General features: G+C 41.0%; 1 protein-coding gene across 1 annotated transcript in view; it reads left to right on the top strand.

Moving 5' to 3' along the window:
• Positions 1-8,339: 8,339 nt before the first annotated feature.
• The window catches only part of LOC134620375 (protein NLRC3-like), a 46,417-nt gene continuing 30,858 nt past the window's right edge, over positions 8,340-23,898 (top strand). Inside the window, exons 1-6 of the mRNA XM_063466536.1 lie at positions 8,340-8,633; positions 8,763-8,824; positions 10,038-10,116; positions 10,279-10,465; positions 10,622-12,422; positions 15,296-15,469. Coding sequence (XP_063322606.1) covers positions 8,550-8,633; positions 8,763-8,824; positions 10,038-10,116; positions 10,279-10,465; positions 10,622-12,422; positions 15,296-15,469 — 2,387 coding nt within the window. The 5' untranslated portion in view covers positions 8,340-8,549. The remainder of the gene's footprint in view (positions 8,634-8,762; positions 8,825-10,037; positions 10,117-10,278; positions 10,466-10,621; positions 12,423-15,295; positions 15,470-23,898) is intronic.

Consider the following 23,898-nt stretch of genomic DNA (forward strand, 5'->3'; position numbering starts at 1 on the left):
CAATATAAAACTAGTACCGGTACCGAAAAAAAAAGAAGATTTACTCATAACACACGTGAAAAAACCCAGGAAAACCGAGTTAACAATAAAAATGATAACAAAATAACGCTGAAAAACCGATAAAAACCCTGAAAACCATTCATTTCACACCTGAGCCTCAACTCTCGCGGCCCGATACCACAAGACTCACGGACCGGTACCGGTCCGAGGCCCGGGGGTTGGGGACCGCTGTTATATACCGTGTGGCAGCTGACCTTTGACCTGCGAGCTTCAGACTTTGCTGGTGTGAAGTGTTTAATGCTCATCTATTGAAGCCTGCAGACACACCCACATCATCTGATTTGTTTTCAGGGTTGTTTTCAGTGTGTTGGAGTTGGAGCAGAAACCTGCTGCAAGTTAATTATTGATCAAATTAATATCACACAAGGTGCAGCAGCTGACCTTTGACCTGTGAGCTTCAGACTTTGCTGGTGTGAAGTGTTTAATCTGACGCAGTCTGCAGACACAGAGGACTGCTGACGGAGAAGAAGCAGAGGATTTTCTCTGTTTCTACACAGACCTGGTCCAGACAGCAGAGAGCTGCAGAGTGAAGACGTTCATGGGAAGAAGCTGAGTAAGTGCAACGTCCTCTTGGATCCTGGATCAGGAAGTGACGCCGGTGAATATTTGGTGTTTAAATAAGGTTTCTGTCTTTGACTCAGCCTGCTGTCACTTTGTGACAGGTTTCAGATTAACTGGTGTTCCTTCTGCTCCAGTACTAAAAGACAGTATAGGTGACCACGCTGATGCCTGTTTATAATTTCATTTCATATTTCAAAGCGAATAAACTGTTGGCTAAATGTTCTTGTTTTCAGAGGTAAATGAGTTGAGAGGAGCAGATAATAAGGATTAAATATTTTTCTTAAAACGGGGTTCGTACGGGGGATTGAAATCCTTGAAAATGCTTGAATTTTAATGTTGTGTTTTCAAGGTTTGAAAAGTGCTTGAATTTCGGATGTGGTGCTTAAAAGTGCTTGAAAATGTAACTGTATTTCATTCATAATAGATAACTATCTGATTGAATAGTTTTCTTATCAGATAGAGAAATAAAATAAGCCACGAGATGTAAAAGCAGAATTTCCCCGCCTGGGCTGTCTTGCGTCTCTTTCAATATGTGACCCCGCCCCTCCCTCGGACAGTCGGGGATGAATGCGCTAACATACCTGTAGGCAGTGTTGCCAACTTATTATTACTAGAATACTATATTTAGCGAGTTTTCAGACCCCCTTAGCGACTTTTTTTTCTTCTAAAAAGTGACTAGCGACAAATCTGGCGACTTTTTCTGGTATTATTGGGGACTTATTTATGACGACTTTTTGACGTGAAAGCGCGTATCGCTCTTATTCTCAACAAGCAGCGGTGCTGCCGTGGGCACCTCAAACATGCCAAAGCGCTCACAGGCAGAGGATAGTCCTCCCCCAGCTGCTATCAAGGCAGGAGATGTTCACGCCTATGCGTCCAAACTGCAAATGAATTGCGCATGAGCAAAGCTGCTGCTCCCACACTGACTGTAACGCAGTCAGTTCTTCTTTTACTGTTATGCTGTTTTGTGGATCACAAGGTTTAAAATGACTTATAAACACACACCCACACTCACAAAGTAACTCCACCAGAGTGCCTATTTCGGGTCACTTTTGCCGGTCCAAGCCCGGATAAAGGAGCAGGGTTGGAATTGTGACATTAAAAAACAATAATTGCTAAAAGAAATTTAATTTGTAGTACTAAATGAATTGTAAATGCAATTTTTACTCACTTTATGTCTCTTCCATGGTGTTATTTCTCTCTCCAACAACGTAGGTTACAATTACATTAGCATGACCAATTATGCAAATTAGGCGATGATGTCATTTAGCGACTTCTACCAACTTTTAGGACAGCCAATAGCAATTTTCCTTACTGAAGAGTTTGGAACACTGCCTGTAGGTTGCTGTTTAAATGAGTGTTCGATAGAAAACAACAATGGCGGAGTTTGCGCTCTCCAGTCGCATGATGGGTGAGTCCTAGTAAATAATTTCCCACTACGTGTATGTTACACATGCTATTGTTTTAAAATTATGATTATTATTTTGCTAGCTGTCAAACTCGCTGGAGAAATGATTGAAATGCACTGAGTGTGATGCAGTATGGCAGCGCTATTACGGAATATGCTGTGAACTTAGCTAACATTACTTAGCAGTAATATGAGTTAATTTACTCAAATGAAAGCTTTAAACATTAGCCCGATACATAACTAGCTAACTTAAGGCTTTCTGATTAACCCTCTGGGGTCGACAGACCCAGAGCCTCCATTTCAACTTGGGTCAAACGTGCGGACCTCAAACTATATACCAGTTTTTAAATTGTGTTGATAGGTCACGTAAAACTGATGTTTGTTAGTTGTTTTCTTTTTTTAATAAAACAGTGGCGTTTACTCCGGGAAGAAACGGTAAAAATGGCGTTTTCTAAGGAGAGCGCCAGCAAACACGCTTTGATCGTGAGTGGAAAAAAAGAAAAAAACACTCCTTCCCTATTGGTGGAAAAATGTACCATGTTGACCAATCAAAAAATGATATGGCAACATGTGGCATTTGGTTGTTTTGGAAGAAAGGGAAGTTTTAGGAGTGAGTGAGAGAGAGCGAGTGAGCGAAAGAGAGAGAGTTTTGATAAGTGAGAGATTTGTGACGTTTACCGTGTTTGGAGTCTCAAGTTAGTGTGTTGTCTTTTGTGTAGCTAGTGTGTAGTGTAGTCGTTTTGTGTTTTGTGTGTCAGTTCTGCTGGTGAACGTGACAGTTGCTGCAAAAAAGCCACCAAAGGCAGGTTGCAGTGTAAACGCTGAGTGACACACCTGCTGTCAGACCTTCAGGTTTATCCCTGTGCTGTTCTCATCTGTGTTATAGTGACACAAACTATGTTTTGGAGTTGCATAAATAATTTGTGTGCCTTCTTATTTGACGAACAGCACCTGATTGTTCTGTAAATAGTTTGAATGGTTATGTAAAAACGTCTGAGTCTTGGCTGCATTTTTAGGTAAATAGTACCATATAACTTTGTTGTTTGCAAAACATTTGCATATTTTTAAAAAATGTACAATTTCTATTTGCATTTCAAGTTATGAAAATGATTCGTTAAACATGCTTGTGGTTTTTACAGTCAAAAATATCACTTTCTACTTGTATTTAAAATTTTGTCTGAATTTAGATCAATTGTGCTGACACATTATGTCAAAATGAGAAAATAACAGATTGGCAAGATAAACAGTTTTAAAGGTGAAATATAGAGGCCAAATCAAAAGTAGTCAAAAACGGCCAGTTACACCCTGGACCCCAAAGGGTTAAAGACTAAAAGCAAAGTTGTCACCAAGTACTGTTTATATTTGTGTGTATTGCTGCAGCTTTTTTGAGTATTAATTTGGTGCCTTTGGGTGAAATAATGGTAATCTGAGTGATCCATATGGTCACAAAGAATAGCCTCTTGTTTCCGTGCTACCAAAGTTCCCCGGCTTTCATTCGAAATGTGTTTATCGCCACCTACACATTAAACTACTTAAACAGTCAGTGCTGTTCTCCATGCCTGTCTGACTGTACATAATGTTATTAGCACAAACACTTTAAAGGTGATCATTTAGGACTTCAGCAATAATACAGACAGCAATGTAGTTAGCAATAAAACAGTTTTATTGGGGGCGGGGGGTGCTGGAAAAGCTTGAAAAGGGAAAAAGCACTTTCAAGCTTGAAAAGTGCTTAAAAAGTGCTTATGAACCCTGTTAATAACTAAATTCTGCTAGTCTGTGATGTACCTCCCAGCAACATCACCTCATTTCTTTGACCTTTGACATGAGTTAGCTTAGCTGGCAGATCAGCTAGCAGAGCAGCTAGCTCTGCTGTCTGTCATGTGACTGAGTCACGTGCAGGCAGTGAACCTGTTAGCGTAGCTAGCAGGCTGAAAGAGGCTAGCAAACTGTGTGAACACTTTGTCAGAGGTGAGCAGTAAAGAGAAGGATAAGGAGCTCCTCCAGATGCTGACAGTGCACTTAACCTGAATTTACTGCTTGTTACATTGTATGTGATGTTCAGTCGAAAACAATTACTTAAATTAACATTATTATTATTATTGTGTGGATGCCCTAAAAGGGCTTCCACACTATTGTTTTCCTGTTTCTCTTTCTTCTTTATTATTGTGTGGATGCCCTAAAAGGGCTTCCACACTATTGAGTTCCTGTTTTAAACTTTATTCTTCAAGTTGCTGCCCCGTTTTTCGGCACTGAACTACTCCCTCAGTTTTCAGCCGATTTTCTCCGTTCAAACTCTAAACTGTTCTGCTATTTCTGCTAATTCCGGCTATATCTTTTGGTGTTTATTACTATTATACTTTTTAAAATATTACACTTTTTTCCTTTAATTTGCCCCATTGAAATGAATGGGAAACTTCCACAATTCTGCTAAAACTTGCTTGTCTTTGAAACTTAACTACGTCCTCATGCTTTCACCTAGAAACTCCATTCAAACTTTAAAATGTTCTCAGATTATTGGGCTATTCCTGTCTGATTCAGCTTTTTCAGATCTTCTACCGTTTTAATCTTATCTCTCTTTAGGTTTTCAGTTGCAAAATTGTGATTTTTCAGAAAATACATGCGTTGCTATGGTTGCTATGAAATTAAGTCAGAGTGAGTGCTGGTCCGTTCTGAATTGTCTCTTCATGTCTAAACAACTTCTTGCTACTCACACAATTTCCACTCAACCCCCACAAATTATACATCAAAACGTAGGTATCTTTGCTGGCTTTCAGAAAATGTCACTATCTTTATTGTGAGGTTTACCGTTTTTTCGCAATTTGCCTCGGAGTGACACAAGGTCTGACAAGTCCCCATTCAAAGTCTATGGGGAGGTTTTGAAATTCAGAGCTGAAATTCTGTAACGGGGGGCATTTTCAAATCGCCATATCTCTTTAACAAAGCAAAGTTAGGACATGAGGCTTGTGCCAATATATCTTCAGACACTGCTGACACTCACAGTGGAAGCAGTTTTTACAATTATCTTACCGTTGAGCAATGAATTACGTTTGTTTGAGGGGTGGAAATCTGTCCTTCTCTCAGTCTTCAAACTCTGGAAATGAAGCCGTTTCTTCTCTCGTCATATCTCCGCGACGGAGGTACGAGCTATGAAAATCGCAGTCAAAATACACCAAAGTCCGCTGATTCACCCAGTACAAGAATTATGCTGCTAGCCCTCTTAGTTTTTGAGTTACACGACGTTTTGTAACTCCCAAAAACGGCGCTTTTCGCCTCTCACCGCGATCTATTTTCTGACTGCTCATGTCTATGTTTTTCAGCCGCCCGCTCCCTTCCCAGGTGGCGCAATCAGTAATGACACGGCTCTGCAACTCAAAGGTCGTGGGTTCAATCCCACCTTGCTTCAACATTTTTTTTCATTACAATTTTAAACACTATCACAGACCTGTAATTTATATTGATCATTTATTACAATTCTGCAAAGTTTTATAATTTTAGCAGCTTTTCTAATATGGACCGAAATACATACAAGTACCCAGCCTAATGAAGCAGACAGAGGCAGTAGCTCTGATTGGTGAATTTGAGCAGAATCAGGTTGTTCTTTCATTACATTTCTTTATTTCACACATGGTTTATCGTGTTTCTTTTTCTACATACAGAACCTTCTGCCTCTTTTCAGCAGAAATTCTGCCTCTTTTCAGCAGAAATTCTGCTCATTCACCTCTTTTCAGCGCAACGTTCTGCTTCTTTGCCTCTTTTCTGCAGAAATTCTGCTGATTCATCTCTTTTCTGCAAAATTTTCAGCCTTTTCACCTTTTTCAATGCTTTCATCTTTTTCAAATCATAGAGTTCAAATCAAAATATAGTATTTTTACCAAAGCATTGTATTTGTACGAAGTACAGTATTTTTGCCAAATCATAGAATTACTGCAATTTCATAGTATTTTGAGGAATCCCATTTGTTATAGTATTACTTCTAAGTCATAGTATTTCTGCTTTGTCATAGTATTTGTACTGAAACATAGTATTTCTGCCAAATCATAGTATTACTGCTATTTCAACATATTTGAGTGAAATTACAGTAGCAGAAATACAGTGTATTTCTGCTACTGTATTTCCGCTGTATTACTTAGTGGAAAAGTAGGAGGCTGACTGTTACTAAGTGCATCAGTGTACATAGGTCATCTCTTGTGTTGGAGTGCCCTCTTGTGGCGCCTTTTGGGTAGTGCCTTAGTAAACGTGAACACTGCAAAGAAGTGGTATCAGACTGGTTTGTAGTGGAGGAATTTGTTGCCAGTTTCTTTCATCTTTAATCCGTATTCATGTTGTAATGTAGTAGTACCACAATATGGCAGAAACACTATTTTTTGGCACAAATACTTTGATTTGGTATACTTTAGCTTCTTCACCCCTTTTCAGCAAAATTTTTCATTTTTTTCACCCCTTTTCAGCACAAATTCCAGCTTTTTTGGCTGTTTTCAGAAAAAAAAAAACTCTTTTCAGCAGAAACTCTTCTGATTCATCTCTTTTCAGCGCAAGTTTTATGATTTTAGCAGCTTTTCTAATATGGACCTCAGATTCTTGTTAACGCTCCATGGCAGAAATACATACAAGTACCCACCTGATGAAGCAGACAGAGGCAGTACCTCTGATTGGTGAATTTGAGCAGAAACAGGTTGTTTTGCCTCTTTTCAGCAGAAATTCTGCTGATTCACCTCTATTCAGCGCAACGTTCTGCTTCTTTGCCTCTTTTCTGCAGAAATTCTGCTGATTCACCTCTTTTCTGCAAAATTTTCAACCATTTCACCTCTTATCAGCACAATTCTCAGCAGTTTCTGCTCATTTCACCCTAATTGTCAGTCTCTCCACCTCTTACCTTGTGAGAGTGAATTTGGCTTAGTGAGATGAGTAGCCGCCTTGCGCCCAGGAGGTCCAGGTTCGAATCCTGCTCAGGGTGACATTTTATTTTTCACCACCATACTACTTTTTGCAACTTTTCATCTTTTTCAGCTTTTCAGCAGACAGCTTCAGCGTTAAGGCATCCACACAGCATTTTCGCAGGAAATGCAAATTTTTCTAGTTATTATTATTATTATTATTATTATTATTATTATTATTATTATTATTGTTACTATTATTATTGTTGTTATTATTATTATTAGTATTATTATTATTAATATTATTATTATGTGTTTATTATTCATAACATGGCTCCCTACTGTAGTGGTTTGAACAATTGATCTGAGGTTATTGTGTCCCTGTAAATTCAACAGTGGGCCTCAATGCAAAGAATCAAACAAATATTTTTATTATCAAGTCATTCGACTTACTGGATGAATCACCGTAGCTCTGACAGTAATGCACACTCATTTTTATTGATAGTCACCATGTAAGTGCTTTTAACTTTTTTGATGAGTAAAACCTTCAGTAGAAACATCTGGGAGCAGTGAGTGAATAACAGATCTGACAGCAGCAGCAAGGACGGTGCTGTCATAGTTTAATGTGGAGTCTGTTTGCACTCAAACAGTGAAGAGCAAAGAAAAGTACTGTGATGATTCTGGGTCCTTCTGACCCAACACTGTGAGTTTCTTGTGTTTTGGTGATATTTTGTATTATGGTTTATGTTCTGGTTCATTTACAGTCTCAGTTAAGCTGCTTTGAGTTTCTTATATTTCCTTTTTAGTTCCTTGATTATTAGATTCCCCCTATGTCTCTGTGTGTGTCTGTGTGTCTCTGTGTGTCTCTGTGTTTGTGTGTGTTTGTGTGTGTTTGTGTGAGGCCTTGTGCTCCATGTCTCTCTTGTCTCCTCTTTCCCTCGCTCACTCTCGTCTGCCTTTCCTCCACTCCTCTGACAAGCTCACGTGTCAGTGTTGCGTTCCTTTGTTTGCTGTTTTATTGTGAAAGTCTTGCATTCTTTGTACAGTGTGTTTCATTTTTCCTGTGAAGGTTCTCAGTCATCCAGGTCAACGTAGTCTAAGGAGCTTGGAAAGAAAAGCATCTGGACTTCTGTAAGTTGCTTGAAGATGTTTCACCGTTATATTCGGGTCCTACCCTGTCTGCATTACGCAGCCAGTTCAAGACTAACATTTTTCTTGTTTAGTTTCCGAAACAGTAAATCAGTGTGTGTGCAGTTCTCTGCAAACTCAGCAGGAATAATTAGTGTGAAGCTTTAACTCTGCTGATCCTCTTTGAATCATGGATCAGCTGAAATGTTTAAAATGTTGTTCACACGTGTTGAACTGACTGAAGCTTCCAGTCACAGTGAATCAGTGTGTGTCAGTGAATGCATCGTGTGTGCTTCAAGGCTCCATCTAGTGGACTGATAGTAGAGCAGCTGATGGCAGCTTCCTCTGCCTCACACTGCTGTCTGACTGCATTCAGCTGACACTGAGATGAAGCAGGAAAGAAGCAGCTGATATTTGGACAGCACACATGATGGAAAGGAGGATTTCAGTTGATGTGCACATGAATGATTTGTGTTTCCTCTGCAGGTAGAAAGTGTGTGTGAGCTGAATTGAGCAGCATGGATCAGTGTGAGGACAGAGAGGAGGGAGTCCCTCCCTCTAAAAGCACTCTGTGTGGGGAACATGAGAGCCAGACCAAAGCTCAGAGGTGAGATGACCATCTCTAACTGTCCATGACTCTTCTCCATGTCACAGCTCAGCACTCACATCACTGCTCCATCATTATTCACAGGAACCCACCTGGACCTCCCCCCAGCTCTGTGTCCTTACAGAGTGACACGTCTAAAGGTGCCATCGTTAATTTTAAAGTCCAGCCTGTGTCTGTTGCAGAGAGGTGAGCTGTTAGTAACATGACGTCTTTGATTTTACTCCTTGATGTTGTTGGATATAGACTGCAAATACCTCATTCCCTGAATCCCATTTAAACTGTCTCTTTAAAACAAGCCTTTGATTTCTAAACTACTGGAAATCCACTTCAGCAAGCAGGAAGTGAAATATCCATTCCATCTGAAACCAGAATACATAAGTTTAGACAATTATTACTCTAAAACTCGTCTCATATATTTTCCTTTTTTTTAAATGTAATCTCACCTTCAGTGTCACACAGACAGGATCTGATGAGGTTCTTGTTCCTACAGTGAAGTGACTGATAAAGAAAGCTCCTTTCAAACATGGAGCAGTGATCCAGCTGCTGTTGGCAGCAGGCCGACCACAGTGATGTGTCTAATCTTCAGACAGCTGGATCAGTGTGACAGATCAGGAGTGCAGGATTCATCCCGAGGATGTTCCAATTTTAAAAACTGTTCCTCCATAAAAACCTGAAATCTAACAGCTGACCTGTACGTTGTGCAGAAGAACAGCAGAAAACTTTTTTTCTGCCAGAACTCGACCTGCTCATGTATGAATGAACTTCCTGTTACTGTGTCACACGTAAAAGTGTAGAAGCACTCCGTGCAGAACTATACAAAACTGCACTCACAGCTTTGAGCAGTTGACCTGAACCAGTTATACACCAGTTCTGATCACATCAACGCTCCTGTAGGTGCAGCAGATTCAGCTACATCACATGCAAATTAAGACTTTTGTTTTTTCTGCTTTAAATCAGCAAAAATTGAAATAAATTGACTGGAGAACCGGAGTAGATCACAACAATGATGATATTGAATGAGTTTAATATTTACAAATTTCCAAGAAAATAGAAAAATAAGTTAAAAAAATAATAAATTTGAGAGGAAAAAAACAAAGGACAATAATGCAAAAGAAAAGAGTAAAAATATGAACAAGATGTTATAGCAAAGTCTGTAGAGGCGACTTTTAAAGTGTTTATGAAACAGTGAACTGACTGAGTCGATCTAACACTGAAAAGAAGTTTCGTCCACTGTGTGAAACACAAATGCGATAATGTGAACAGCAAAAAGGACCGTCTAGTCTTTAGCTGCTCAATTTAAAAAAAATGGCCTCATTTATATCAAAATGATCTATTTTGTTGTTCTTAAAATCTCTCTGAGAGGATCTTGACCTTAAAATTCTTCATGGTTCCTCCACAGAGTGGACCAGCAGAGCTCAGAGGTTCCCAGTGGTCAGTCTGCCCAGCAGCATCAAACACAGCTGGACTCCATATTTATGGTCTGTACATGTACAACAACTACTGTTACATCTATACTGTTCACAGTCATCTCCATGCTGCTCTTTGTAGACCAGTGGATTGTCAATGTGTCCAACATGGATCTGATGTTTGGCTCCATGATTTGAGTCTGATTGGCTCATTCATAAAGTATTCTGTTCCAGTTGCTGGAGGACAACATCATCACTTTTGTGAAGAACGAGCTGAAGAAGATCCAGAAGGTTCTGAGCCCAGATTACCCAGAATGCTTAGCGAGTCAGAGGAGCAGCAGCAGAGAGGCATTTGTGAAGATCACAGTGGACTTCTTGAGGAGAATGAAGCAGCAGGAGCTGGCTGACCATCTGCAGAGCAGTAAGAGGATTTCTCTAAAGATTTAAGCTGCTGGATGAATGAACATTTACTTATGTCTTATGAGATGGAGCAACATGTTTTAAAGATTCATTCTTTTTGAAATAAAGTGTTTGATTCCACTTTCAAATGATATTCTACATATTTCTTCTCATTCAGAACTTCAAGCTGCAGTTTGTCATCGTAACCTTAAATCTGCGTTGAAGAAGAAGTTCCAGTGTGTGTTTGAGGGCATCCCTAAAGCAGGAAACCCAACCCCTCTGAATCAGATCTACACAGAGCTCTACATCACAGAGGGAGGGACTGCAGAGGTCAATGATGAACATGAGGTCAGACAGATTGAAACAGCATCCAGGAAACCAGACAGACCAGAAACAACAATCAGACAAGAAGACATCTTTAAAGCCTCACCTGGAAGAGATGAACCAATCAGAACAGTGCTGACAAAGGGAGTGGCTGGCATTGGGAAAACAGTTTTAACACAGAAATACACCCTGGACTGGGCTGAAGACAAAGCCAACCAGGACATCCAGTTCATATTTCCATTCACTTTCAGAGAGCTGAATGTGCTGAAAGAGGAAAAGTTCAGCTTGGTGGAACTTGTTCATCACTTCTTTACTGAAACCAAAGAAGCAGGAATCTGGAGCTTTGAAGACTTCCAGGTTGTGTTCATCTTTGATGGTCTGGATGAGTGTCGACTTCCTCTGGACTTCCACAAAACTACAATCCTAACTGACCCTAGAAAGTCCACCTCAGTGGATGTGCTGCTGACAAACCTCATCAGGGGGAAACTGCTTCCCTCTGCTCGCCTCTGGATAACCACACGACCTGCAGCAGCCAATCAGATCCCTCCTGACTGTGTTGGCATGGTGACAGAGGTCAGAGGGTTCACTGACCCACAGAAGGAGGAGTACTTCAGGAAGAGATTCAGAGATGAGGAGCAGGCCAGCAGGATCATCTCCCACATCAAGACGTCACGAAGTCTCCACATCATGTGCCACATCCCAGTCTTCTGCTGGATCACTGCTACAGTTCTGGAGGATGTGCTGGAAACCAGAGAGGGAGGACAGCTGCCCAAGACCCTGACTGAGATGTACATCCACTTCCTGGTGGTTCAGGCCAAAGTGAAGAAGGTCAAGTATGATGGAGGAGCTGAGACAGATCCACACTGGAGTCCAGAGAGCAGGAAGATGATGGAGTCTCTGGGAAAACTGGCTTTTGATCAGCTGCAGAAAGGAAACCTGATCTTCTATGAATCTGACCTGACAGAGTGTGGCATCGATATCAGAGCAGCCTCAGTGTACTCAGGAGTGTTCACACAGATCTTTAAAGAGGAGAGAGGACTGTACCAGGACAAGGTGTTCTGCTTCATCCATCTGAGTGTTCAGGAGTTTCTGGCTGCTCTTCATGTCCATCTGACCTTCATCAACTCTGGACTCAATCTGATGGAACAACAACAAACAACCTCCAAGAAATCTAAACTATTTAACAAACCAAAACTCCAATCTCTCTACCAGACTGCTGTGAACAAGGCCTTACAGAGTCCAAATGGACACCTGGACTTGTTCCTCCGCTTCCTCCTGGGTCTTTCACTGCAGACCAATCAGACTCTCCTTAGAGGTCTGCTGACACAGACAGGAAGTAGCTCACAGACCAATAAGAAAACAGTCCAGTACATCAAGAAGAAGCTCAGTGAGAGTCTGTCTGCAGAGAAAAGCATCAATCTGTTCCACTGTCTGAATGAACTGAATGATCGTTCTCTAGTGGAAGAGATCCAACAGTCCCTGAGATCAGGACGTCTCTCCACAGATAAACTGTCTCCTGCTCAGTGGTCAGCTCTGGTCTTCATCTTACTGTCATCAGAAAAAGATCTGGATGTGTTTGACCTGCAGAAATACTCTGCTTCAGAGGAGGCTCTTCTGAGGCTGCTGCCAGTGGTCAAAGTCTCTAAAAAAGCTCTGTGAGTACATTTGTACTCATGTCTTTACTTTAACATCCAACTGTGTCAGTAATTTATTTCACCAGGCTTTCTGTATTTTTATGAATTTGTATCCTAAAGTTTTGGGATTTCTCCAATACAACTGTAACCTCTTTGATGGCTCCAGAACTCGGTGAACTCGAGACGCTGAATCCACCATAAACTCTGATCATCACTGCTGCTGTTATGTTATCAGTCTTTGTTTAAAAACTTAGGCTGCATGTGCCTAATGTTGTGATACTTTATATTCACATGCATGCTCCTAGATACATTTCTACTGCAGGTCTATTTTTAGTCACAAATATTGGTGAAACACTTGCTTTTACATGCATGGTGGGTCCTGCATTAAAGAAAGCATTTGAATTACTCAGTGAATCCTGGCAGCCAGATAAACATCCTTAGTTACACTTTAAACTAATCTCTGCTTCGGTCTTCCACAGTGTGTTTGTTGTTTCTTTGTTGTTGTTGGCCTGCTCTCTCCTTTCACTCCAATCTGGTTGCAGCAGATGTTTGTCCCTCCCTGAACCTGCTTTTCTTCCAGTTTTTCTTTCACACTGTTGTCAAAATGTTGTTACAGACTTGGGTGCAGCACCTCAGTTCATCTTCAGTCTGAAACCAGCTGTTTTAGCTATATCCCCTCAAGCACACCTTCCCTGGTCATCTCTGCTGTGGTTGCTATAAAATTTAATTTTGATTAAAAAAAAAAAGAACAAAAAAAAGAAGAAAAAACTCAAGTCAGACTTGATGCCATTTATTGGCATCATGGTGCCTGTTTGTCAGTCTTTGATGATAAACTGCAGCACAGTCTAAAGCAAACCTTCTGACTTTATTGACTTTATGCATGTATATATTCTTCCTGTTCACCTTGGACACACAACAGCTCTCTGTTTGTTGTGATTGGATCTAGAACACAATTCAGATCAGCCATCATCTCCTAATCTAGATGATTTTTAAGGTGGTATCTGGGACGAAAAGTTAAAAATCAGCTGGGATGGTCTGTACTGTATGATGGCCTTGGTTGCACCACATTGATAGCCATGCAGGGTGGTTCACTCCTTGGGCAAGAAGACCGAGGAGTGAGCCACCCTTGGTCAAAGCTTGGTCATTCAAGCTCACTGTTGTCCCCTTGTTGGTTGATGATAAGTATTTTTTTTTTACCTGACTTATAGTCATCATTGTCTTCAAATTAACTCACACACTGCTGACTGCTGTAGCTTACCTGGCTGAGCAGGTGACCCATGTACTGAAAGTTAGAGTCATGACTCCAGGGCCTGGTTTGAGTCTGCCCAAGACCATTTCCTGTGTGTTATTCTCCTCACTTCTCCCTCCCTTCCTGTCTTCTCTGTCCTATACAGTGAAGACAAAAGGCCTCAAGTTGTGAAAACTCTTCCCCTTCATCATCTTCCAAATCATCTCTCTCATCTAAAATCACCAGTATTCTCTGAGTAGAGAATCTTTTCACAATTTTGAGGATCCAAGTGGGTAAAGTTATTTATTTGTTGTGTTCCTATTTGCAGCTGGGAAGTGAAGTGTTTGTTTCATCATCCTTCACAGCTCATCAACCAGGTGTCACAAACTGCAGCAGAACAGTACAAAGCATGTCATACTGGATGGCTGCAACAACCAGTGTTTTACCTACCTTTGGTATTTCTTGACAGCATGAGCGTAATATTTACTGAACAGAGTCGTCTTCTGTAATCTTTTCAGATTCAGAACACTGTATTTATTTTCAAGGGGCTATTAGGATCCTGACCTTGCCAACCGTACATACAATACACAAACATCACATTGGGGAGACATGTCAGGCTAGGTAGCTGGCTGGTCAGCAGCTAGAGCAGCGACCCGGAACCGAACAGCGGAAAATGCACAACATCAGGAAAGATGAGGAGGAAAAAGAACTCCGCCCAGACTGAGCTCCAACAGGGAGATCAGTTTGAGAACAGAAAAAAATGACCTTAGCGCAGAGCACATGAAAACTCTTAATACGCAATAGAAACACATGACAAGCAACAGGGATGGGTAAAAGGTGAGAGACAGCCGGTGTAGACAGCGCATCCGGGCCTGCAGCATTTGCGCTGGTCCCCTCGGCCCACCGTCTGCACCGGGAGGGGATAAGCATGCTTAGGATGGGAAGGAACAGTCTAAACACCGTCTGTTATCAGGGTGAGATTTGTTATGTTCAGCTCCAGCCTTGAGACCACAGCTGGCGCCGGTATGTTAGCCGCATGAAATGATGGTGGTTTTCTTTGGTGCAAACAACTGCATGTCAATTTCACAGCTGATCTAACAGTCCGTTACTCATCTCAAAATCTCCCGTTGGAGAGCCACGAGCTTCTCCGAGAGGTTATCAGTTTTGCGCTTAAAGAGCAAAGTTTGAGAACTCACGACCGCCATGAGCTTCTTCAAGATCTTATCCGTGCTGTGTTCAATGAGCCCATTTTGAGAAGTCACGACCCGTCCCATTGTTTCAGTCACAGCGGGCAGCCTTGTGGGGTTTTGAACAGCTGATTCTGCTTTCTTTAGTCTTTAATAAGCCAGGACCAAGCCAGCTCAGATCAGCAAGAACCCTTTGCTGCTGTGAATGTCCGTGCTGCTATATTTCAGGATCAGGCTCTAAATGTACAAATGGATCTGAGAAGATTTCCAATCATGTTTCTACTAGATTTACAGTTTGTTTTCATGTCTTCTGACTCAGAAGGTGGAGCAGGTGGAGCTTACAAGGAGTAAGTGCTGATATAGCAGAGGAGTTGTGTTTTAATGAAGCTATATAGTTAACCAATAATTGTATTGCATGCTGGCATTAAAAATGTTTCATTTGACTGATTTAATTAATTTGTTTGTTTTTTTTCTTCCAGACTGAGTGGCTGTAACCTCTCAGAGAGAAGCTGTGATGCTCTGTCCTCAGTTCTCAACTCCCAGTCCGCTAGTCTGAAAGAGCTGGACCTGAGTAACAATGACCTGTGGGATTCAGGAGTGAAGCTTCTGTCTGCTGCACTGCAGAGTCCACATTGTACACTGGAAACTCTCAGGTCAGGATCCAAACATCCCCACTGCTGATCATTAAATTATATTATTGTATAAACAACCAAGCTTTATAGAATTGGCAGGTGAACTTTTCAATTCAACAAATCAAAATGTTACTGTATAGATTCATGTCTGAATGTTGCCATGTGCTATTAAAACTAAAAGCGATGTTTCATACACCCATGTGGTTCAGTCACACAGTAACTGATGGTAAATAATGTTTGTGTTGAGCACATCCTACAGGTCAGCTGCTCCACTCAGATCTCAGGTTTACATGCTGGAACAGTTTGTGATCATGAAGGATAAACCTCACTTCCTGTTTGTTTCATACAGATTTGACATGAACAATAACACATTCATGAAATCCTTTTAGGAACACAAACACTATTGTAGCTGGAGAATATATTTGAATGTAGGATAAATTAGGGAATCATAAACAACAGTAATAATTAACCACCACCTCACCATTTGGGTTGGTAGCTGCATGTTGATTGATGAAGTCATTTTCTTCTTCCTCCATTTCTACCTTATTAACATCAGATTAAAAGCTGCACAGAGACAGGCACTGGACATGTTTAGCCTAGCTTAGTACAAGGACTGGACATGGGGGAAACGGCTCTCATCACTGGATCAAAACATGAAAACAAATCTGAAGTAAAGTTTTGTTGAAGTGAACTGTGGTGGTGCCCAATGTTCCCTCTAAGCTGCGCGCGTGCGCAATTGCACATTGCTGGCACGTCTCTGCGCACAGAAAATCTGCATTGTGCACAAAAAAAAAAATCAAATCTCAATTGTCTGTGAAGGTTCTCAGTCATCCAGGTCATCGTAGTCAAAGGAGTTTGCAAAGAAAAGCATCTGGACTTGTTTAAGTTGCTTGAATACGTTTCACCTCTCATCCGAGAAGCTTCTTCAGTTCTAAGGGTCACATGTTGGAGAGTCCCAGATTTAAACCCAGTGGGAGTTTCCCCCCAAAGAGGGACAAAGGACCCCCTGATGAACCCTCTAATCATATGAGCCAAGGTGTGAAAGCGGGTGTGGGTCATAATCAGCCAAGGTTTCGGGTGAGCTCATTGTGTAACCTGGCCCCACCCTATCATGTGATTTCCTGAGGTCAGATGGCCCAGGATGTGAGTGGGCGTTAAGGCGTCTGGGAAGGGATCTCAAAACTGGATTATAGATGGCAGACAGTTGGTGTCGTAAGCCCCGCCTCTGTTCAAAGATGGTCACTCACAGTGGACATTTGCTCGTGCATGTGACTTCAAGGGGTCACGTGAGTTCACAAGTGTTTAATAGCATTTTATTTAATGAAACCATTATGTGTTTTAATTAAACTCTTTTTAAAGGTTTGTATAGGTCTCAGAGCTCTGTTATTTAGACATAGATGATTTAATTTAGCTAGTTTAGGAAGATTTCACTGTTCTAATAGTTTCATAGGCTAATAGTTTTCAAACAGAGTGCCACAAACAACATGTATTCCTTTAGAAATAAACAGGGCTGCTTCTAAAAACACATATCCCCACACAGTGTTTAATTTAATGCAAATAGCCCTATAATTATCTACTAGTCACAAACACACATAGATGATTTAACTGTTTTAGGAGCATTTTGCTTTTATTTAGTGCTCTGAAAGACACAGAGACTAATGGTTTTTGAAACAGAATACCACAAACAGCAGGTATCCCTTTAGAAATAAACTGTGATACTTCTATAACTATATATTCTTAACTCTGCAACAGTTAGACAGAGCGGGTTACAGTTAGACCCCCAACAGTCAGCAGAAGAAGTCATAAAAAAGAGCCATCTGTCACGGCGAGTGAGATGAGCCGTGTGGGAAAATAAAGGAGGATACAAACGCAGGCACTTGTAAAGGTGTGAGGGTGGTTTATTAAACACAAAATGAAATGGACAAAATGGCGAACGGAGCAGAGACTAAACTAAACTGGGATAACTAAACAACTGAGCCTGAACAAGAACACGAACCTGAACACGAATAACAGCGAGCAGAAAACAGATGATGGTGGACAGCAGGGAAACACACAGAATGAAGCAGGGTGGATGCACAGACGGACCAGCAACTACAAACACAGAAGACACGACTTAAATACTCTCAGAGAAACACAGGGAGATTACACACAGGTGGGGAACACAGCTGGGAATAATCAACAAGACGAGACAGGGGTAAAACTGAACACTCACATGAGACGCAGACCTTAACAATAAAACAGGAAACAAGAGATCTCTACATGAGGACGCAGAATTGACACTGAGAGACAGACTGAATATAACACATGGAACCTAAATGCTAAACATGAGACACAAATCCTGAAATACAAATAAACAGAAACCTGGAACTCTAATAATAATCTATCATCATCATCACAACAACAAGAGAATGAGAAAACAATCCAAAACACCTAACTGAAACACCAAGTACCAGAGAACATAAATAATCCATGATGCAAAAGTAAACCAAAACATAATAAACTCAAAATACTGGGTCCGATGGACCCAGAACCGTGACACCATCCTTATCAAGAGCATCCCAGCACTCACACATCCCAAATGTAGTTCCATAGTTTTTACACCTATTTCATTAGAAACAGCAACATCTTATCTTATCATGTCAGAGGCCACATTGTGCCTTTAATGCAACTAGTCCTATAATTATCTACTAGTCACAAACACACTGCAACAGTAAGACTTGCTGATTACACATAGATGATTTAACCGTTTTAGGAGCATTTTGCTTTTCTTTAGTGCTCTGAAAGACACAGAGGCTAATGGTTTTTAAACAGAATACCACAATCAGCAGGTATTCCTTCAGAAATAAACTGTGATACTTCTTAACTCTGCAACAGTTAGACAGAGGGGTTACAGTTAGACCCCCAAAAGTCAGCAGAAGAAGTCATAAAAAAGAGTCAACCTTATCAAGAGCACCCCAGCACTCACACATCCCAACTGAACCTCCAAAGGTTTTTCACCTATTGCTTACGGATGATCTGATATCCTCGTGTTGGTGTTGGTCCCAGATCATCATGAAAATGTTGTCCCAGGATCAACATTGCAAGTGACCAATCAGAATGTTGTGACGTTATTCTTTTGCGCGCCAAGCCATTCTTGCATTTATGAAATTCCAGTGTTGCAAGGACAATATCAATCCTGCTTACCGTTTATCAAAAGGTTAGGGTTAGGGTTAGGATTAGGGTCAGGGTCCGTTGATCGGCGGACAGAGGCGGTTTCTCGCAGCTTAAGTACAGTTTTTTGTTTTACGGCGGTTTTTCCCGAAGTCGCAAAAGTATGACGTCACAACATTCTGATTGGTCACTTGCAATGTTGATCCTGGAACAACATTTTCATGATGATCTGGGACCAACACCAACACGAGGAAATCAGATCGACCTATTGCTTACACCCCCACCCTTTATCTCTACAGGCAAACAATTACACATCCTAGTGACTACCTGTACCTCTATAGGTTCTACCTATTTCATTAGAAACAGCAACATCTTATCTTATCTTATCATGTCAGAGGCCAACTGAAACCAAGTCCACCTATATAAAAACACCCCATCAGACACACAGTATTTTCCTCAGCACTTCACAACTAATTATTCAAACTAATTATTCAAACCCTGTTTAAAATGTGACACATTTGTTATCCAAAAACATTTAGTTAGGGAGGGGGAAGTTTTAGGAGTGACGGTGGTGTTTTGAGATGTGAGAGACTTGTGACGTTTAGCGTGTTTGGAGTGTGTTAGTGTGTTGTCTTGTGTAGTTAGTGTGTAGTGTAGTTTTGTTGTGTGTGTCAGAACAATGAGGCGACTGCTGAATGTTACAGGAGTGATACATCTCCTGTTGTCAGGCCTGCAGGTATCAGGCTGTTGTTCTCCTTTATCTCATAGTGGACAGAAATTATTTTTTGGAGTGACACAAATAATTTGTGTGGCATCAGATTTGATGCAGAACAGCTGATTGTTCTGTAAATAGTTTGAAATGTTTATTTAAAACTTGGCTTTATTGGCTGCATTTTTAGGTAAACAGCTGCAAAAAACTTTGTTGTTTGCAAAACTAAGTACCTTTTTGAAGAAGTAACTATATAATTAATTGCCCAACATTGGTCATTATATGCTGTATTTTGCAGACAGAGTCACAGACTCTCTCCCAGACCACAGACTCATAATACAAGTCAGAGCTTTATTAAAAAAAAAAAAAGTTGTGTTTTCAAAATTGGAGTTCAAGTTATTTTTACTTCCAATAGTGTTAACATACTACACAGGTCATGAACAAGATTTTTTTTACATTTTCATTGTAAGTGGGCTAAAGCAGTTAATTAAAAGTAGTCTAACATAAATGTAAATGCTGTAATTTGATTATTTTAATAAACCATGTAACTTGGATGGATTTGATGCTGGTGTGACCACAGTGCACACGTCTGATGTCGCTCACAGTGGTCCAAGGGACCGCTCAGGGAGTTTGTGTGTTCGCTCAGACACGTGAAACATTAGAGGGAACATTGGCGGTGACTGACAGGGAAAAGGGGAATGATAAGACGTACTGTAAATATAATTATGTATGTATTGAAAAAGCAATACAGAGCACATTGGGCTGAATATGGAAAGGAAGCATCACAGTCCAGCTTCACTGAAGCCTTAAAGTCTTTGATATGAGATGAGAAATGAAGCAGCCAGAGCTTTGTCATGAGTGGAAATCCACTGTGACTGTGAGCTGCTGCTACAGCCTCCAGATTAGCCAGCAGCTCATCCTGCTCAACATTTTCTCACCAACTTTAATGGAAGTGTGATGTTTTCAGCTGGAGTGATGGTCAGGGTGGCCTCCCTCTCCTCTTCTTCTCATCTTCCTCTTTCATTTGTAAAGTCAGTTCTTCTGCTTTAATTCATGTGGAAGTCCTGTAGCTGAGTTTGGGAGAGACTAACAGCCTCGGCAGCAGAGGCGAGAAAGGCTGTAACACCACCACTTTACTCTGTTCTACCTGTCACATCATTTTATCAGAAAACATATGTATGCTCATGTTTTTACTATGTTTGGCTTGAAGAGCTAAAATATAAGAAGATCACATGGTGCTCTTTATTATGGTGTTGGTTTTGTTTCCTGTCTCTTGGATGGAGCCCAGCTGTTTGTGGCCCCTGGGCCGGTGGTCAGAGTGTGTGTTGGATAATCCGGCCCAGGATGAGGCCAAACTGACATGGGATGAAATGTCTGTCACATATTTGAGCCTAATTTAAAAACATCCTCCATAAATATTGAATAATAACATAATAATAAAGGGTCAGAAGATGACTTGTTGCAATGAAAATGAGCTTGTAGTTTGTCTGCTTTAATAATGTGACTGGAAAAAGGTGTTGGACTTCAAATGTCCATTTCTTTCACACTTCACCTTTAAAGGTGAAGCCATGTGGTTCCTTGAAGGAAAAACACGACTTTTTCCTGTTTTTATGATAAATGTATGACTTTAATGTGAAACATTCAGAGTTTTTTCTCTTGTTGTGTTTGTTTGAAGCTGCTTCCTGTTGGCTTCAGCTGTTTGGAGTTTCCATTTTCTAAACTTCTACATTCTGAACCTTCTTCAGCTCTGAACAGATGATGAAACACTGAATGATTTCAAGCTCACACTTTGTCTAATAAACTTACATCTTTCATTCTTTATACAGATTGAGGGACTGTGGTTTATCAGAGATCAGCTGTGATTATCTGGCAGCAGCGCTGAAGTCCAACCCCTCGTATCCCAGAGTGCTGGACCTGAGTGGAACCTACAACAACCTGCAGGATCCAGGAGTGAAGCAGCTGTGTGTTCTTCTGGAGAATCCACGCTGTCGATTTGAAACTCTGAGGTCAGTCACCATGTTTTAGTTGTGAATATGACGTGAAAGTTGTGCTGACACTTTGAATCATTAGGCCCACAGACACCTCTATACAGGAAGTCTGGTTCTACTCTTTGTAGAACTTCTGATCCCTGATCCTCTGAGTCTTTCTCAGTAGATAATGCAGAGTTCTGAGCTGATGTGGGTGAGCGGACTCAGGCAGCCTGACAGAGTTGATGTCCAGGTCTTCCCTGCTTGTCCTGATACACATAAACATGAGTATCTGGTCAGTGGTTGTTGATCAATGGTCATGAGAATTTGCATAATTAAGATTAAGGAACTGACCTCCCAGCCCATTGTTCCTTCAGTGGGCTGGTTTCAGTCATTATGCAAATGTGCTGTTTATAAGATTGAAACCTGCTGTTGAGAGAAAACTCAGGAGGCAAGAAACACAGACTCAGCGCTGTTCGCATGTACATGGGCGATGCCCCGACACAGTCTCCACACAGCAACGTGTACAAGACGTGTCACGGAGGATTCGCGCCGAGGCATCAGTTTGTTCTTTATTATATAGGCAAACAGCTTGTATCATATTCTTAGGCGGAGCATACAAAGTATGAAAACAACTCCCTATATGGAGACTGAAGATATGTGAGTTCGGTGAGTTCGTTGGCCATATCAGGATGTGGCCTTGAAGATTTTCTACTACCTAATGTCACACACACACACTAAGTTTAAATGAAGCTAAACACTATAAGAGTACAGACAGTAATAGAAGAATACAAATTTCCTTTAACACCTGCAGTCAGCTGACACTGAAGAAGTCACTTTGATCAATGACAAAATTTTTCTCCCACAAAACACTACATCCAGATGAACAGAATCAACTTTTGGAGAAACCTGAGTATCCTTGCAGGTCAGATCTTATCAGTCACACCTGTTAGTGCAGCTCTCCTCTAGATTGTAGTGCTTGTTAAACTAGGATGATTTTAGGAGCCTGGACCGCAGACTCCAAGGGAAGATATGACTTGGAAAGACCAAACCAACCTATTAGAGGTGTTTGCACTAACATAGAATAATACTCAGATTTAAACCTTTATTGTTTCACAAAGGGTTAAAAAGTGAATGTGCACAGAGAGGTTGGTGGTGAGATGGGCACTTCCAGCACTGTAGATGTGTTCCAGCTCAGTGTTCATGGAAATAATCTGGAGAGCAGGATTCCTTGATGAATGTCACATCTTCTTAAAGTTATAATCCACAGGGCAAACTGGGAAACTGTCGATCTGATATCTACTCAGCCAATCAGGTGTTTACATGCCCTTCACTGATCTTCAGCCCCACCTTATTATCACCCCCTCTCTCTCTTTCACATCTGAATAATCTTCACTTCACATTTCACTCAGTTCAGATTTCATTAGCACATTAACTTTAGCATAATCCATTTTAATCCAAACACCTTTCTCTTTGAAACTTTGTTTGTCAGTCACAGTATATCGGGTACAATCCTCTTTTTCACTGAGTCACACACATTCAGAGATCAGAGTGTCCTGTGTGTGCTTTCATTCACTCACACTCACTCTCATATGACTGAAGGCTGTTTGTACACAGGCTGTCAGCTGGCCCGAGTTAGGCCTGTCTCTAAAATCATTATTTTATTACTTTTATTCTGATTCATCAAAGCCAAACTCAAACATCTTTATATTTACTGATTATGTTCTCATCAATAATTAACAGTCAGTACATTCAGATATGAATCATAATTCAGTGTTTTACATATTATCACAGATGGACTCCACAGGAGATCTCCTTTATGAAGAAACTGTGAACGTTTGTCCAACAGTGGGAAACTTTTCAGAGAACATCTCAGAGAATATCTGTAAAGCAGAAACTAAACATAATAATAGAAGAAAAGCAAAATAATGATCCAAATCCTGCTCTGAGACTATCAGACAGGCTTCCAAAGACTGCTCAGCTCTCACACTTAGTTAAAGACGTTGGTGCTGTCCACAGATCAGCTGACCTGCTGGGTCACCTTGATCAGCTTTGTTTCTTGGAGATAAAGGCTGAACCCTTTAGAGCTTCAGTTCTGCAGAGCAGCAGGATGTCTGAGGTCTGCAGAAACACAAAAGCACAGCAGCTAAAAATAGTTGTTCAAAGAAAACGAGGTGGGAGCTGCTGATTCCTGAGCTTTGATACTGGATTAGCTTCAGTAGTTATTACCATCACTGCTGTAGGAGCTACATTTAGTCACAGCTGATCTTTGAACAATCACAATGACTAATGTTATAAAATCAAGCACACAAAGAACCAATGAGAGTGTAGAACAGGATAAAGAGCTCCTGTGATGGTGGCAAAGAAATGAGCAGCAGATGGCCGTCTACATGTTGTAGTGGTTTACTATCACCAGGGGGCGCCGTCACAGCCACGCAGTCAGTGGGCTGCTCTGCTTGTGCTGATGTTGGTGAAGCTGAAGTGAAAGCAACTGTTAAAACAATGAAAAGTGTCCACTGCAGCTTCCATCTGAGCTTCTCATGTTCTTCTTCTTTGATCCTCCATGTTCGTGCTGAACGCTGCTGTCGCTCTCTTCCTGTTCCCGCCAACTTTCTAACCAATCA

Source organism: Pelmatolapia mariae, linkage group LG3_W, assembly GCF_036321145.2.
Source record: "Pelmatolapia mariae isolate MD_Pm_ZW linkage group LG3_W, Pm_UMD_F_2, whole genome shotgun sequence".
Lineage (NCBI taxonomy): Eukaryota > Metazoa > Chordata > Actinopteri > Cichliformes > Cichlidae > Pelmatolapia > Pelmatolapia mariae.